Raw genomic sequence first — 15491 nt, 5'->3', positions numbered from 1 at the left:
TCTTTCCTCAGTCTTCAATTTACAAGCCAACTCATCTTTCCTGCTTTCCAACTATCCAACTCGATCTGGTATTTGACGCTCAGATATCTTTAACTGGCCCTCAGCTTTTCACCTTACGTTGCGTGTACACAAGTTAACGTAAGTTTTACCAAACTTTCAATCGATAAAATCTTGTCATCTGTGTATATTGCAATTGATCACTCAACGTTGATTATGAATTGGATTATTGGTTGCATCTTGTAAATAGTAACTTTGACGTAAACTTTTCTCTACTTTTGTTTGTTCTTTGTATTGATACTTACATTGACTTTGAATTTATTTTGAATATGCGCTTTGCATTGATTTTGCTTTGACTCTTTTGTATTTATTTTTTCAATTGATTTTGAGTTTGGTTTGCTGAACTGATTTTAGTTTAGACTTTTTTCGTTTGAATTTAAGTTTGGTTTTTGAACTGATTTTAGTTTAGACTTTTTTCGTTTGAATTTGCGTTTGGTTTTTTTGCATTGATTTTTGTTTTGACTTTTTGCAATTGATTTTGAGTTTGCTTTACTGAACTTATTTTAGTTTAGACTTTTTTCGTTTGAATTTGCGTTTGGTTTTTCGAACTGGTTTTTCTTTTGTCTTTTTTCGTTTGAATTTAAGTTTGGTTTTTGAACTGATTTTAGTTTAGACTTTTTCAATTGAATTTAAGTTTAGTTTTTTTGACTGATTTCAGTTTCGTCTTTTTTCAATTGATTTTAAGCTTTGTTTTTTGCATTGATTTTTGTTTCGACTTTTTCAAATTGATTTTAGTTTAGACTTTTTCAATTGAATTTAAGTTTAGTTTTTTTGACTGATTTCAGTTTCGACTTTTTTCAATTGATTTTAAGCTTGGTTTTTTGCATTGATTTTTGTTTAGACTTTTTTCGTTTGAATGCAAGTTTAGTTTTTTTGACTGATTTCAGTTTCGACTTTTTTCAATTGAATTTAAGTTTGGTTTTTTTGGACTGATTTTTGTTTCTTCTTTTTTCGATTGATTTTAAGTTTAATTTTTTTGACTGATTTCAGTTTCGACTTTTTTTCAATTGATTTTAAGTTTAATTTTTTTGACTGATTTCGATTTCGACTTTTTTTCAATTGATTTTAGTTTAGACTTTTTCAATTGAATTTAATTTGGTTTTTTTTTTGAACTGATTTTAGTTTAGACTTTTTTCGTTTGAATTTGCGTTTGGTTTTTTTGCATTGATTTTTGTTTTGACTTTTTGCAATTGATTTTGAGTTTGCTTTACTGAACTTATTTTAGTTTAGACTTTTTTCGTTTGAATTTGCGTTTGGTTTTTCGAACTGGTTTTTCTTTTGTCTTTTTTCGTTTGAATTTAAGTTTGGTTTTTGAACTGATTTTAGTTTAGACTTTTTCCAATTGATTTTAAGTTTGTTTTTTTGCATTGATTTTTGTTTCGACTTTTTCAAATTGATTTTAGTTTAGACTTTTTCAATTGAATTTAAGTTTAGTTTTTTTGACTGATTTCAGTTTCGTCTTTTTTCAATTGATTTTAAGCTTTGTTTTTTGCATTGATTTTTGTTTAGACTTTTTTCGTTTGAATTTAAGTTTGGTTTTTGAACTGATTTTAGTTTAGACTTTTTCCAATTGATTTTAAGTTTGTTTTTTTGCATTGATTTTTGTTTCTTCTTTTTTCGATTGATTTTAAGTTTAATTTTTTTGACTGATTTCAGTTTCGACTTTTTTTCAATTGATTTTAAGTTTGATTTTTTGCATTGATTTTTGTTTAGACTTTTTTTCAATTGATTTTAAGTTTGATTTTTTGCATTGATTTTTGTTTAGACTTTTTCCAATTGATTTTAGTTTAGACTTTTTCAATTGAATTTAAGTTTGTTTTTTTGCATTGATTTTTGTTTCGACTTTTCTAAATTGATTTTAGTTTAGACTTTTTCAATTGAATTTAAGTTTAGTTTTTTTGACTGATTTCAGTTTCGTCTTTTTTCAATTGATTTTAAGCTTTGTTTTTTGCATTGATTTTTGTTTCGACTTTTTCAAATTGATTTTAGTTTAGACTTTTTCAATTGAATTTAAGTTTAGTTTTTTTGACTGATTTCAGTTTCGACTTTTTTCAATTGATTTTAAGCTTGGTTTTTTGCATTGATTTTTGTTTAGACTTTTTTCGTTTGAATGCAAGTTTGGTTTTTCGAACTGATTTTAGTTTAGACTTTTTTCAATTGAATTTAAGTTTGTTTTTTTGCATTGATTTTTGTTTCGACTTTTTCAAATTGATTTTAGTTTAGACTTTTTCAATTGAATTTAAGTTTAGTTTTTTTGACTGATTTCAGTTTCGTCTTTTTTCAATTGATTTTAAGCTTTGTTTTTTGCATTGATTTTTGTTTCGACTTTTTCAAATTGATTTTAGTTTAGACTTTTTCAATTGAATTTAAGTTTAGTTTTTTTGACTGATTTCAGTTTCGACTTTTTTCAATTGATTTTAAGCTTGGTTTTTTGCATTGATTTTTGTTTAGACTTTTTTCGTTTGAATGCAAGTTTGGTTTTTCGAACTGATTTTAGTTTAGACTTTTTTCATTTGAATTTAAGTTTGTTTTTTTGCATTGATTTTTGTTTCGACTTTTTCAAATTGATTTTAGTTTAGACTTTTTCAATTGAATTTAAGTTTAGTTTTTTTGACTGATTTCAGTTTCGTCTTTTTTCAATTGATTTTAAGCTTTGTTTTTTGCATTGATTTTTGTTTAGACTTTTTTCGTTTGAATTTAAGTTTGGTTTTTGAACTGATTTTAGTTTAGACTTTTTCCAATTGATTTTAAGTTTGTTTTTTTGCATTGATTTTTGTTTCGACTTTTTCAAATTGATTTTAGTTTAGACTTTTTCAATTGAATTTAAGTTTAGTTTTTTTGACTGATTTCAGTTTCGTCTTTTTTCAATTGATTTTAAGCTTTGTTTTTTGCATTGATTTTTGTTTAGACTTTTTTCGTTTGAATTTAAGTTTGGTTTTTGAACTGATTTTAGTTTAGACTTTTTCCAATTGATTTTAAGTTTGTTTTTTTGCATTGATTTTTGTTTCTTCTTTTTTCGATTGATTTTAAGTTTAATTTTTTTGACTGATTTCAGTTTCGACTTTTTTTCAATTGATTTGAGTTTGACTTTTTCCAATTGATTTTAGTTTAGACTTTTTTTCAATTGATTTTAAGTTTGATTTTTTGCATTGATTTTTGTTTAGACTTTTTCCAATTGATTTTAGTTTAGACTTTTTCAATTGAATTTAAGTTTAGTTTTTTTGACTGATTTCAGTTTCGACTTTTTTCAATTGAATTTAAGTTTGGTTTTTTTGGACTGATTTTTGTTTCTTCTTTTTTCGATTGATTTTAAGTTTAATTTTTTTGACTGATTTCAGTTTCGACTTTTTTTCAATTGATTTTAAGTTTAATTTTTTTGACTGATTTCGATTTCGACTTTTTTTCAATTGATTTTAGTTTAGACTTTTTAAATTGAATTTAAGTTTGGTTTTTTTTTGCATTGATTTTAGTTTAGACTTTTTTCGTTTGAATTTGAGTTTGGTTTTTTGAACTGATTTCAGTTTCGACTTTTTCCAATTGATTTTAGTTTGGTTTATTGCATTGATTTTAGTTTAGACTTTTTCCAATTGATTTTAGTTTAAACTTTTTTCGTTTGAATTTAGTTTAGACTTTTTCAATTGAATTTAAGTTTGGTTTTTTTTGCATTGATTTTAGTTTAGACTTTTTCGTTTGAATTCAAGTTTGATTTACGTTAATTTTGTCCTTGAAATTTTCTTATTGACTTTTTTCACTGGCTATAGCTTTACTTTTCCAATTATTAGTTAGACTTAATTATTGATTAGATTTTGAAAATTTCATGATTTCAACTTGTAAATTGATTTTGATTGCGAGTACTGAATTTGATTTTGACTTTTTTATCTAGTTCCAATTCAATTCAAAGACTTCGTTTCGACTTTTTGAACCAATTTTGTTTTAGATTTCGATTTCAATTACAATTTGACAATATTTTACTTATTTAAATTTGCTTTCAACTGATTTTAGCTTTGATTTTAACTAATACGTGATTTGATTAAAAATCACGTATTGGTTTAACCTACGTATTGTTTGATTTGAATTGAGTGGAAACTATTTTCTCGAATGAATCTAACTTCGACTTTGAATTCATTTTGAATGCATGTTTTTAAAGGATTTTAATAAGATTGATTTTAATTCGATTTCGATTTAACTTTAATTACGATTTTAACTGAAATTTCAATTTCATTGCAGCAAATGATATCATTTCTCAAAAATTCTGATCATGTATCAAATTATCAAAGGAAAAAATGAATTAACATTAAAATTCATCAAAATTAAGGATAAGTCATCAAAAATCAATGTTGAATCAAGTAATTCTCCAAATGCACAATGTACCATCCTGAACTTAGCAGATTTTTCAATAACCATTAATGAATTTCTGATGATATTGAAGAAAACACCACCAAATTTGATCCATCCCATTTTGAATTCAATAGTTGATATTGTAGCTGGTAGATCTCTTTTATACATTTCAAAAAGAAAATTTTACGATGTTTTGTCATGCGCAGACGAGAGGACATGTTCTGAAATTTTAAGCTGCACTCAATAGAAACTATTTGCAATAATATTTTATCTGTTCAAGGTGAAATGAGAATAGTTTCAGTAAATATATCAAAACCGAGCACTAGTACTGGTTTCAGGGCTCCAAGTAAACCTGATTATTTTAAAAAAGAAGGAATAGTTGCAAGTTTAAAATACCCCATTATACCTAAAGATGTATTATGTCCAACTGAAAAGGCCAATAATGCATGTTTAGCCTCAAAATATGTAAAATATTTGAAAAAAATGCACAAAAAGATTGAATATAAAACATTACATTGCAAATCTTGTGCACGTAAAAAAATAATGAAAACTATTGATAGGAAAAAAATTATCGATAACTTTTCTAGTAAATTCACTAATTCAAAACTTTGTATTTTTGCAAACGCTAATATGTGTCCGAGAGTTGACGTAGCTATGACTTGGTTAATTAACTGTAAATATCAGCGTCATTTTATAAGTAAATGTAAAATCCACTGTAACATCTTACGAAAGATGAAAAATGCAATTGAAATGAAAAGAAATGTATTGTTTGAAGTTCTTCGATAATAAATTTTTGTATTTTTATACAGAATATGCTCTCACCAATTATTGAAAATTGGACTTGTCCAATTACGATTTCTTCACTCAACCTTTATCTTAAAATGAAACACACTCACAATCGAGCTGTTTCATAAGCGTTAACTGAGCTTCCAAAAGCATGGGTTGATAAAATAATCACAAGTGGATTCTTTTGTAAAGATGAATCAACTGCATGTTGTTATGCTTGTGGCTTAGAAATCGGTTTGATTTTCCTTGATACAGCCATTCATGATGTGCACAAAAAATTAAGTCCTGAGTGTTCATTCGTGCGTGAACGTGAATTTTGTTGGAATTTGCATTTGGATAAAGAAAAGAATGTTTCTTGTTTCTGCGCGCTGCCTAGAGCAAATTGGCAAACAGATTTTTCAGCCCCGGTCACTCTTCCAGTTTTTAAAATAGTTAAGAATGGTTCTACATTTACGAAGGAATTAACTGACAAAAGCTGGATAAATCCTGAAAAGATTTATCCATTATATCAAATCCGAATTAATCGATTCAATTCCTTTAAGGACGCTCCGATTTCACTTAAAAGTAAAAATTTACTTGTTGAAAGTGGCTTTTTCTGGACTGGGCACGGGAAAGTTATACAATGTGCCTTCTGTCGACTAGGAACAGAGGGACCCATGCCATTCACGCCAAACTATTTTCATAAAATCCTTTCACCATTCTGCTCGTTCATGACAGAGGAATCTTACGATGTAGAAAGAAGTTTTTGTTGCGTCTGTTTAGTAAAGAATCATAACGTGTTGTATTTACCTTGTAATCATATTGCTGTTTGTGACAGTTTTGATAATCAACTGTTTCGCAATTCATCTCGAAACTGTCCGCTATGCCGAACAAAAATTGAAAAAAGAATTTTCTGTATTCTTCCTTGAGTATGTTTTCACAAATTATTTCACATGTTTTAGTTGTTAACATTCTTTTAATTTTTCTATTCTTTTGTTCTTGTATTTTCAGAAAAATGGCAAGATTTTCAACACGTCGATCCTTCCCAAAAAAATCTTTCAAAAAAAATCAACCGCTGCACAAAAATATTTTATATCTTCTAACATTGATACGAGAAGAAAAATATATTTATGGCCAGTCACTCAGGGAAATGAAAAAAATCTTGAATGCAATCTTGGACACACCTCTCCTCAAATCAGAATGCCGTCCCGAATGCTGCCAGGTGGCTGATACTTTGATCGAAATTGTAGCAGAAGATTTTCTTAAGACTAAAGAACACTTAGAGCTCCAAGATTCTTTACTTTCACTCTTTCTTTGTTCCGTTGACTCTTCTTGATCCGCTTTAATTTCCGTGCAAATTTTCAATATTGATATTTGCATCTCTTTACTTTTTTATTTTATATTGGGTTGTTAATTATGGAGGTATTTTAAATTTTGTATTTTGCATCAATATAGATTGTTGAAATTAAAATTGGATTTATTATGAAAACTGATCATTTTTTATACTATTATCTTGTCATGAAAATGTCATTTGAAGATGTATTTCTATTAATTATTTTCATTTTCTTTTTTTATTTTATTGATAGATGCCGTTCCCAAGAGTCGACAATTCAGTTCGATTACATTATCAAAAACTCATTTTCAAATGTCAACCGATGCAAAAAAAGATTCTTCGGCTCATGTGGTTCTTGGTGAATTGTAATGGTTTTCTCTGTAACAACGAAATAAAACAGATTGATGATATCGTTAGAAAGGTGATTGGAAATAGGAGGGCGCATACAAGGAATATTCGAGATTTATGTAAACTGGCAAAAGCGAGGAACAGTCTTCTGAAGCGTCCAATAACAGAAGAAGTTATCGAAGAATTGCTTTACCGTCTTCACATTTTTTATCACGAAATAGCTGATGAATGAAATTATTACATTTACTTGCTCTTATAATTTCTTAATCTTTGTTTTCATGTTTTTTTTATTATCATTGTTTTTGTTATTTGTTATTTTTGTATTTTTTCACATTTATATGTAATTTACTTTTCATGTCAATTTCTGATTTCAATTTTGCGTTTATTTTCATTAAATTTTTTTTTCTCTAATCCTTTTTCTACAGTTTTTTACGTATATAAACAGTGTTTGTTTGGAATATATTTTAGTTGAAATAAAGACTCAGAATGAACAAGTTGATTAGTTATTTTCATTACAAGCCTCCAACAGATGTTATTGTTCTACACTATGATGAACACAAAGTCAGGCTTTTACAACCATCCTTCACAGCAAGACTTAATCAGGAGTTTCCAAACAATTCTTTGAATAAAAGCTTAAAGGGATCTTTAGTTGGCCCACTTAAAAGTAATGGAAAGAATAGCTTTATATTGAAAGGTAAGTCATTGTGATTGATTTATTCGAAGTGATTATTTATTTTTTGATTGAAGTTGAATATATACTTGATTCGGGTGAGCGTGGTGAGAAAGGATTTGGCTCATCCGGAATCTAGGTATATAAATCAAATCATTTCATTTCTTCTTATTCAGTTCTATTTTATTTCTGAAAATGTCTTTGTCAACAAGTGAAGATACGCAAACCAACACACCCCAACAGACCCAACCGAAACCCATAAAACGAGATAGATTTGAACCTTGGTTCATAAAATTATTAACTGTTGAAATAAATCCAACGTTAGTGATTACTGTTGAAAAAGCACGTTATAGTAATGAAGTTTTTGTTGACTTAAGACGAAACAAGGAAATAAACTGGGGTGGAAAGCTATTTATGGCACGGACTTATTATGGATTTCTCATGCGTGCATCTGAATATGAGAAACTCATAGGAAAAATGGAAAATACTGTAAATATGTTGAACAATACTTTAAGATCAAAGATGCTCCTGGTAGAAAGATTGTGGGTGTTGCTATCGATGATATGGAACCTAAATTGGAATTACGTTTCAAGTCACCTTATACACGATCTTCAATCTGATTAACTAAACTTGAAGTTATAAAGATCATCGCTGAAGCTCCTGTTATTGATGCTGTAATCGTTAAAGAAATTTATTAACTATTTCAGTTTCCTTGATTTATATTATCTTATATCTTTATACTCTTTTATGTCTTTATACTATTTTTATTCTATTATTTTTGCAGTAATTAACTTAAATTACGTCTTTGCAAAGTGGGTTTTCCCTGCAGTTTGAGTGAGCATGGTGAGATTAATACTATCAATATTTAGTATAAAAGCAGAACATTTTTGATTTTCCATCATTCAGTTTCAACTTACAAATTGTGCTAAACATGTCCGCAATTAATGGTGAACAAGAAAATTCAACCAAATCTCTTCAACGTAAAAAATTCAAAGAAGAATTTGAACAAATTCTTTCTGTTGAATTCTCCCCTCAATTATGGATTGCTGTGCAAAAACAAAAATCTGATTCTACTATGTACGTTGATATTCGTCGTAAAAAAGAAGGAAAATGGCAAGGAAATAAAATCTTCATCCCTACACAAGCTGGTCTGTTTCTAAGATATCCCGAATACGAAAAGCTAAGACAAAAGTTGGAGACAGTCATGAGCAATTTCGAAAATATCTTTGAATTCACTCATTTCGCGGGAAGAGTCGTCTCTGGTGTTTGTAAAATAAATGGCTCAATTGAGGTAAAACTCAAGACTGAATACAAAGAAACCAAGATTCCTTTGTCACGTGACGAAGCTGAGAAGTTAATCTCTAACTCGGTTGCCGATGGTATTGCTTCTGCAATGGTTCATGTCATTTATGAATGATTTTTAGCATGTCTTCACTAACATTTTATTCATTTTACTCGTTTTTATATTTGTTTTTGACTTTGTTTCTTATTAATTGATTTTGGTTTATTTACTCGTTTATAACTGATTCTTGTTATGTACTCTTAATATTAATAAAAAGTGAGCGCTCACAAAATAATGTTGTTTTCTTATTTAAAGAAATTTTTTTTTTGGATAAACTTTATTGTTGAAAATGTTTTCTTGTGAGCAATGTGGTGAAAATTTTAAAAAATATAAGTCTCTGCTTTTACACAGAACAAAATGTAAAACCATCACATGTGTAAAATGTAAACTTCAATATAGTGCATTGAATTTTCTAAACCATCTAATGGAATGTAAAGTCAAGAAAACAACACAACAGATATTGAAGATTTTGCAACATTTAAACTTCACAAAAAAGCCTTCAAAAATACACTTGGAGTGTATATGAAAGCAGAAAGCTGGAATTCAATTGAAAGTCTTTTAGCAGTCGAAAAGGACAATATCAAAAATTTACTTAAATATATACTGGAGAAACTTGGTTCGGTTAAAGTACAAGTATGTGTTCTGCTTAAATTCATCAAACAAAAGCCTGATGGAGAAATGGATTCTACTGAAATCTATAAAGTTTCACAAATGCATAGATTAACAAATATGCATAATTTTTCAGCTGTGATAAAAGACTGGATAGAACAACTTGAACTATCAATTGATCAGTTCACTCAAAGAGGAAGTGGATGGGTACTTGAGAAAGTGAAAGTACTCGAGATACGAATTGGTAAATTGAAAGAGCATAGTGGGGGTTGTAAAACCACTCGACTACCACTCATACTTCATCGGAAAAAAAGTTTACTATCACCAAACTGCAAAAAAGAGTGCTTCAAATGGTCTGTCCTCATGGGACTCATCCACAAAAAAGACATAAAGAAAAGCTTTATCTCTACAAAAGATATGAAGGATTGTATAATTTCAAAGACGTTGGCGAAATGACTTCAATTTCACAAATTAAAAGATTCGAAAAAAGAAATAACATTTCGATAAATATTTATACATTATCACTTGATGAGAAAAAGAAAATTGTGCCTCTCGTTATAAATGAAAAACGTAAAGAGAAACATGTTAATTTATTTTTTTACAACGATCACTACTATTGCATTACCAACTTTAATGCACTTATCAAATCTAATCGCTCATGGGAACGATTTTACTGCTATTCGTGCTTAAGCAGCTTCAGAGATGTGCATTCATTGAAAAAACACGAAGTCCCTTGTTACAACAAAGCACCACAACGTGTTATTTTACCCGGAACAGCTAAAGTTCCAACAAAATGCAAATTTAATAAAATTGAAAAGACAATAAGCTTTCCGTATGTTGTTTACGCAGATTTTGAAGCATTGTTGGTAAAATCTGACAAAGCTCTCACACGCAATACATTCGAGTACCAAAAACATGAAGCATGCTCATTTGGGTTGGTTGCTGTTGATTGGAGTGATAATATTATTTACAAAGAATTTTACAGAGGTCCTGATGCTTCGGAAAAATTTATTGAAACTTTAATAGAGTTACGAGAGTTTCTTCAAACCCATCTAGATCTGAACAGAAAACCAGTTTCAATGAATAATACTGAGAGATTAGTTTATGAAAGTGCAACCCAATGTTATGTTTGTCATAAACTATTGAATGATGATAAAGTGCTAGATCATTGTCATCTTACAGGAAAATTTCGAGGAGCAGCACATAATCAATGTAATCTTCAAATGCGTTTACCTGATAAATTACCAATAATTTTTCACAATTTAAAAGGATACGATGCACATTTAATAATTAAAGGTCTCAAGACAGATCTAATGCAAAACATCAGTGTGATTCCACAAAATACTGAAAAATATATCGCAATAATCATGGACGATTTCCTATTCTTAGATAGCCTTGCTTTCTTACTTTCAAGTTTGGATACACTTGCAAACAATCTTCCAACTGAGGAAAAAACAAAGTTTTTAAAACAGGTATTTTCCGAAGCTGATTTACCATACATCCTTGCAAAAGGGGCCCTACCTTATGAGTATATGGACTCATGGGGAAAATTCGAGGAAAGAAAATTACCTCCAATCAATGCATTTTTTTCAAGTTTGTCACAAAAAACTATTGACCAACAAACCTATGACAGATTAAATGGAATATGGAACCATTTTGAATGCGAAAATCTAGGTGATTTTCATGATATTTATCTAAAAGTGGATGTTTTACTACTAACAGCAATTTTTCAAAACTTTCGTGCTACAAGTTTAAAACAATTTGGATTGGATCCATGTCATTATTTTTCAACACCTGGTTTAACATGGGATGCAGCTTTGAAGTTTACTGGAATGAAATTAGATCTTTTAACCGACATTGATATGATTTTGATGATTGAAAATGCAATAAGAGGAGGAATATCATGCGTGATGTCAAGATATGCAAAAGCTAATAATGAATTCACTGAGGAATATAATTCAGAAGAGCCTACATCATTCATTGCTTATCTTGATGTTAATAATCTTTATGGTTATGCACTGAGTGACATTTTACCATGCCGAAATTTTGCATGGGTTCCACAAAACATGGTTGATGGAGTGATTGATGAAATTTTAAACACTAATCAGGAAAGAAAAACAGGATATATCCTAGAAGTAGATTTAGATTATCCTGAATCATTACATGATGAACATAATGATTATCCACTTGCCCCTGAGAAAATTATTGTAGATAATGATCAACTAAGTAATTTTCAAAAGGAAATCGTCATCATGTTGGAAGAAAATGGAGTGAAGCGCTATAAAACCAAAAAACTTGTTCCGAATTTAATGAATAAGAAAAAATATGTCCTTCACGAGCGTAACTTAAAATTCTACATTGAAAAAGGGTTGATTCTTAAAAAAGTACATCGGATCATCAAATTCGAACAAGAACCTTGGTTGCGTTCTTATATTCAAATGTGCACTGAAAATAGAAAAAGGGCTACATCATCATTTGAAAAAGATTTCTGGAAGTTAATGGTGAATTCTTTATATGGAAAAAGTATTGAAGATAAAAGAAAACATAGTAAAGTCAAAGTTGCTACAAATGGTAGACAAGCTCTACAACAAATAAGGAAACCAATGTTTGAACAATTTTACATACTGGACAATGATATTGCAATAATCAAATTGAAAAAGTTTGAAGTTATCCTCGATAAACCCATTTATTTAGGTTTCACTGTCTTGGAATTATCAAAGTTACATATGTATAAATTACATTATGATCATTTCAAACCTAAATATGAATCAAAATTATCTCTCACCTACACTGATACAGATAGCTTCATTTACAAAATAGAAACAGTCGACTTATTCAAAGATTTAGAAGATTTCGATTATTTGATGGATTTTTCTGACTATCCACAAAATCACTTTTTGCACACGACCAATAATAAGAAGAAACTTGGATACCTTAAAGATGAAATGAATGGCCAAATCATTGATGAAGTAGTTGCTATAAAGTCTAAACTTTACGCTATCAAGTATGGTTCAAATAAGAAATTAACAGCTAAAGGCGTTCAAAAGGCAGTCGTTAAAAGTAGTATTTCAATTGAAAATTACAAGGATTGTCTATTTTCAAATGTTTTATTGAAACACAACAACTTTAGATTGCAGAGTAAACAACACTGCATTTCTTCTGTGAGGATAAATAAACTATCTTTCTCACCGCTTGATGATAAAAGATACATATTAGATGATGCAGTCAGCACTTTAGCTTTCGGTCACTATCGAATCAATACAACTCTTGCTTAAAGGTGATTTGAATTGAATTCACTCTTGTTGCAATCAAACCAATTCAATGTATTTTGCTTTGTTTTATCATTGATTTTAATGTTTTTCTTTCTTTTCTTTACAGATGACAAAATACAACATCAGGGTTAGAATGGCACAGATCAGTGCCAAAAAGGCAGGCAGACAACGTATTCGCTTGCTAGTTAAGATGAAACCATTCGACTACGAAGAAACCTGGAAAATGATAAAAACAAACTGGTTGGATGGTTGGGACCCTAAATGGTATCCAGGTAAAAAACCAGCCAATCAAATCAAACTACCGATAGTCAATGGACGGATTGATTTTGGGGATTGGAACGACGTATATGATGAGTATTATGTTGATGAAAAGGATAAAGACCAAGCAGCGGTTGCAAAGGATAAGGATGATGCTCAGTTAGCTGACACGAAATGGGATTTGTCAGCATTCGATGAAATTCTCGAATCACCTGATCAAAATATGGAGGATATCTCCGAAATGTTTGACAATGTTTTGTGCTTGCAATAATTTACACTTTTGTATTTTATGAAATTAATTTTAATACATTTTCTGCAATAATTTTTCATTGTATTTTGTATTGTATTTTTTAAATAGAACAGGATCATTATTAAAACAACTTTGTAAAAATTCAATACAAAAGTATCCACATTTTATTGATAAATCACCTTGGTACACATGTATATTATAATTAAAGCCATACTTTTTACTATTGCGCTCTAAAAATGTTTCAATCAACTGCGGAGGTTTCTGAGCAAATGAATCAAAATACATTGCAGTTCCAAATTCAGGTACGTATACTGCGGTCCAGTGAGATCCATGTTTCCAACTCTGATCAAGGTTTATTACAACCCCGAATGGTTTCGATAACAAGGTAAGTGGAAGTCTATCAATGGCATATACTCCTTTGAAACTTGGAAATTTTAGTAAACTTTTCTCAATATCGATTGTTGTAAGTGCCATTAGTAATCAGTTACAATATTTCGTGATGCATCAATCTGTAAAATACTATCATATATACCAAATACAATCATATGCATTCCTTCACTAACGGTTGCATTGAATTGAATGTCTATTCGAACGTTTCCTCGTTTTATGAGGGATAGAGCACCAGATTCAGAAACGAGCGTACCATCATCAGTTAGATCAAATACTAAAAGTGGAAATTTATTTTCATAATCATCATATTTCAATTGTATTTTAGGTAGTCCATTCTCTTGGTTCATTGATCTGAAAATATTGTAATATTCTCGCATATACAATTGTTTTGTGAAATCAGGTTTATATGGTGAACTAGGAATCTTAATTCCATTAACAACAACAGTAGCACTTTGTAAATTTTTGTGAGAAAATGTAAATGCATCGGACGCAAGATCAGCATTGAAAGATTTATCTGTAACAAACCCAACAATAATTTTTCTAGGCAATTGTCCATTGTAAACATTATCAATGCTATTAGCTGCAAACCCTGCGGGTAAATGAAATGATTTCACTTCGTTTCGTTGAAAATAATACTTGACAGGGTTTTTTTTCCAAATTAGCAGCAATAGACATTGCAACCGGCGGAAAAAGTTTTACTCTCCGAATGAATAATGAAAGCTTCTCAAATTCAATAACAAGTTTAGTTATAGGTTTTGCACAGCTTAATCCAAAGCTTGCAGGAGCACATTTCAATCTCACTGTAATTGGTACATTGTCAATCAAAAATTTTTCTTGTTGAAACATTGGACCATGAATTGGTAAAATAATATCGAATGATTTTTTACTTTTTATCCTATCAACCCTTTTCTCTTCTGCTTCATTAATCATTTGACAATCACCAATTGTTGATTTATATTTTAAAAATAAATCATCAATAAAAGTCTGATAATGGAAAAAGCTATTACCGGGTGTAATATTCACATTCCCAAGGTAAACATCAAGTTGCTCAAATAATGATGCAGCAAACTTATTCGTAGGGATTACTTTTTCTGTTGAATCTGTATCTACTTTTAGTTGTGCATACAAATAAGAAGCAGCTAAATCCGTATAATGTTCAGAGCCAGGTATAACAAATTCAAAAACAGTTGATTTTGATAGTGATCCTATTGGTCTGTACTCTACATCATACATGCTTTCAATAACAGTTTGAGTCGGGGGTACTTTAAATAAATCAAGTTCAGCAGTGGTAGCTGGAGCAGAAGATGCGTGCAGAAATTCCATCATGAAAAAATATCTTTATGTTTTTTAGCCTTTTTTCTGGTTGTTTTTCTCTTACACACTCTTTTTAAAGAGCGTTTCTTCACTTTACGCGTAGACTTGCTCTTTGTTAGTCTTTTTCTTTTATATAATCTTTTTCGTCCGCGACCTTGTTGTGATGCTACACTTTTTTTGATTTTGGCTAAACCTTTGTGGGCAAAATCTTTAACACCTTCTTTAAAAGCTTGTTGAATTTGCGGGTCTTGCACAACTCTTTTACCAATACTAACACCTTTATCTAATGCTTCTTTTCCTAAAGCTTTAATTATTGGAAGCGCTAGCCGAGCGATAAAACTACCAAAGCCATAACCCCTTTGATATCTAGGACCTCTGACAATTCTGATATCACCAAATCCTGAGCCGATTTGATTGGCAAAATAATCGTTGAAATCACTATCTTTTGGACAATATGTTTTTCTTTGAATCATTTTATTAAATTTTTTTACATTGTTTTCTTTATATTAATTACTTTTCGAAAATCAAGACTTAGGAAAACTCTT

At 29.7% G+C, this 15491-nt stretch overlaps 1 protein-coding gene across 1 annotated transcript; it reads left to right on the top strand.

Annotated features, from left to right (window-relative positions):
* The first annotated feature begins 9375 nt into the window (after nucleotides 1-9375).
* Nucleotides 9376-13263, top strand: LOC107360164 (uncharacterized). The gene is made up of 3 exons (XM_025160431.2): nucleotides 9376-9669; nucleotides 9777-12566; nucleotides 12841-13263. The coding sequence occupies exons 1-3, from the start codon at nucleotides 9376-9378 to the stop codon at nucleotides 13261-13263; spliced, it is 3507 nt and encodes a 1168-aa protein (XP_025016199.2).
* Nucleotides 13264-15491: the final 2228 nt, after the last annotated feature.

Source organism: Tetranychus urticae, chromosome 2, assembly GCF_039701765.1.
Source record: "Tetranychus urticae isolate SD_2017Ah chromosome 2, NJAU_TeUrti_SD_1.0, whole genome shotgun sequence".
In the NCBI taxonomy this organism is placed as follows: Eukaryota; Metazoa; Arthropoda; class Arachnida; order Trombidiformes; family Tetranychidae; genus Tetranychus; species Tetranychus urticae.
The sequence above is the reverse complement of the archived record's forward strand: the minus strand, read 5'-3'. Positions and strand labels throughout refer to the sequence as shown.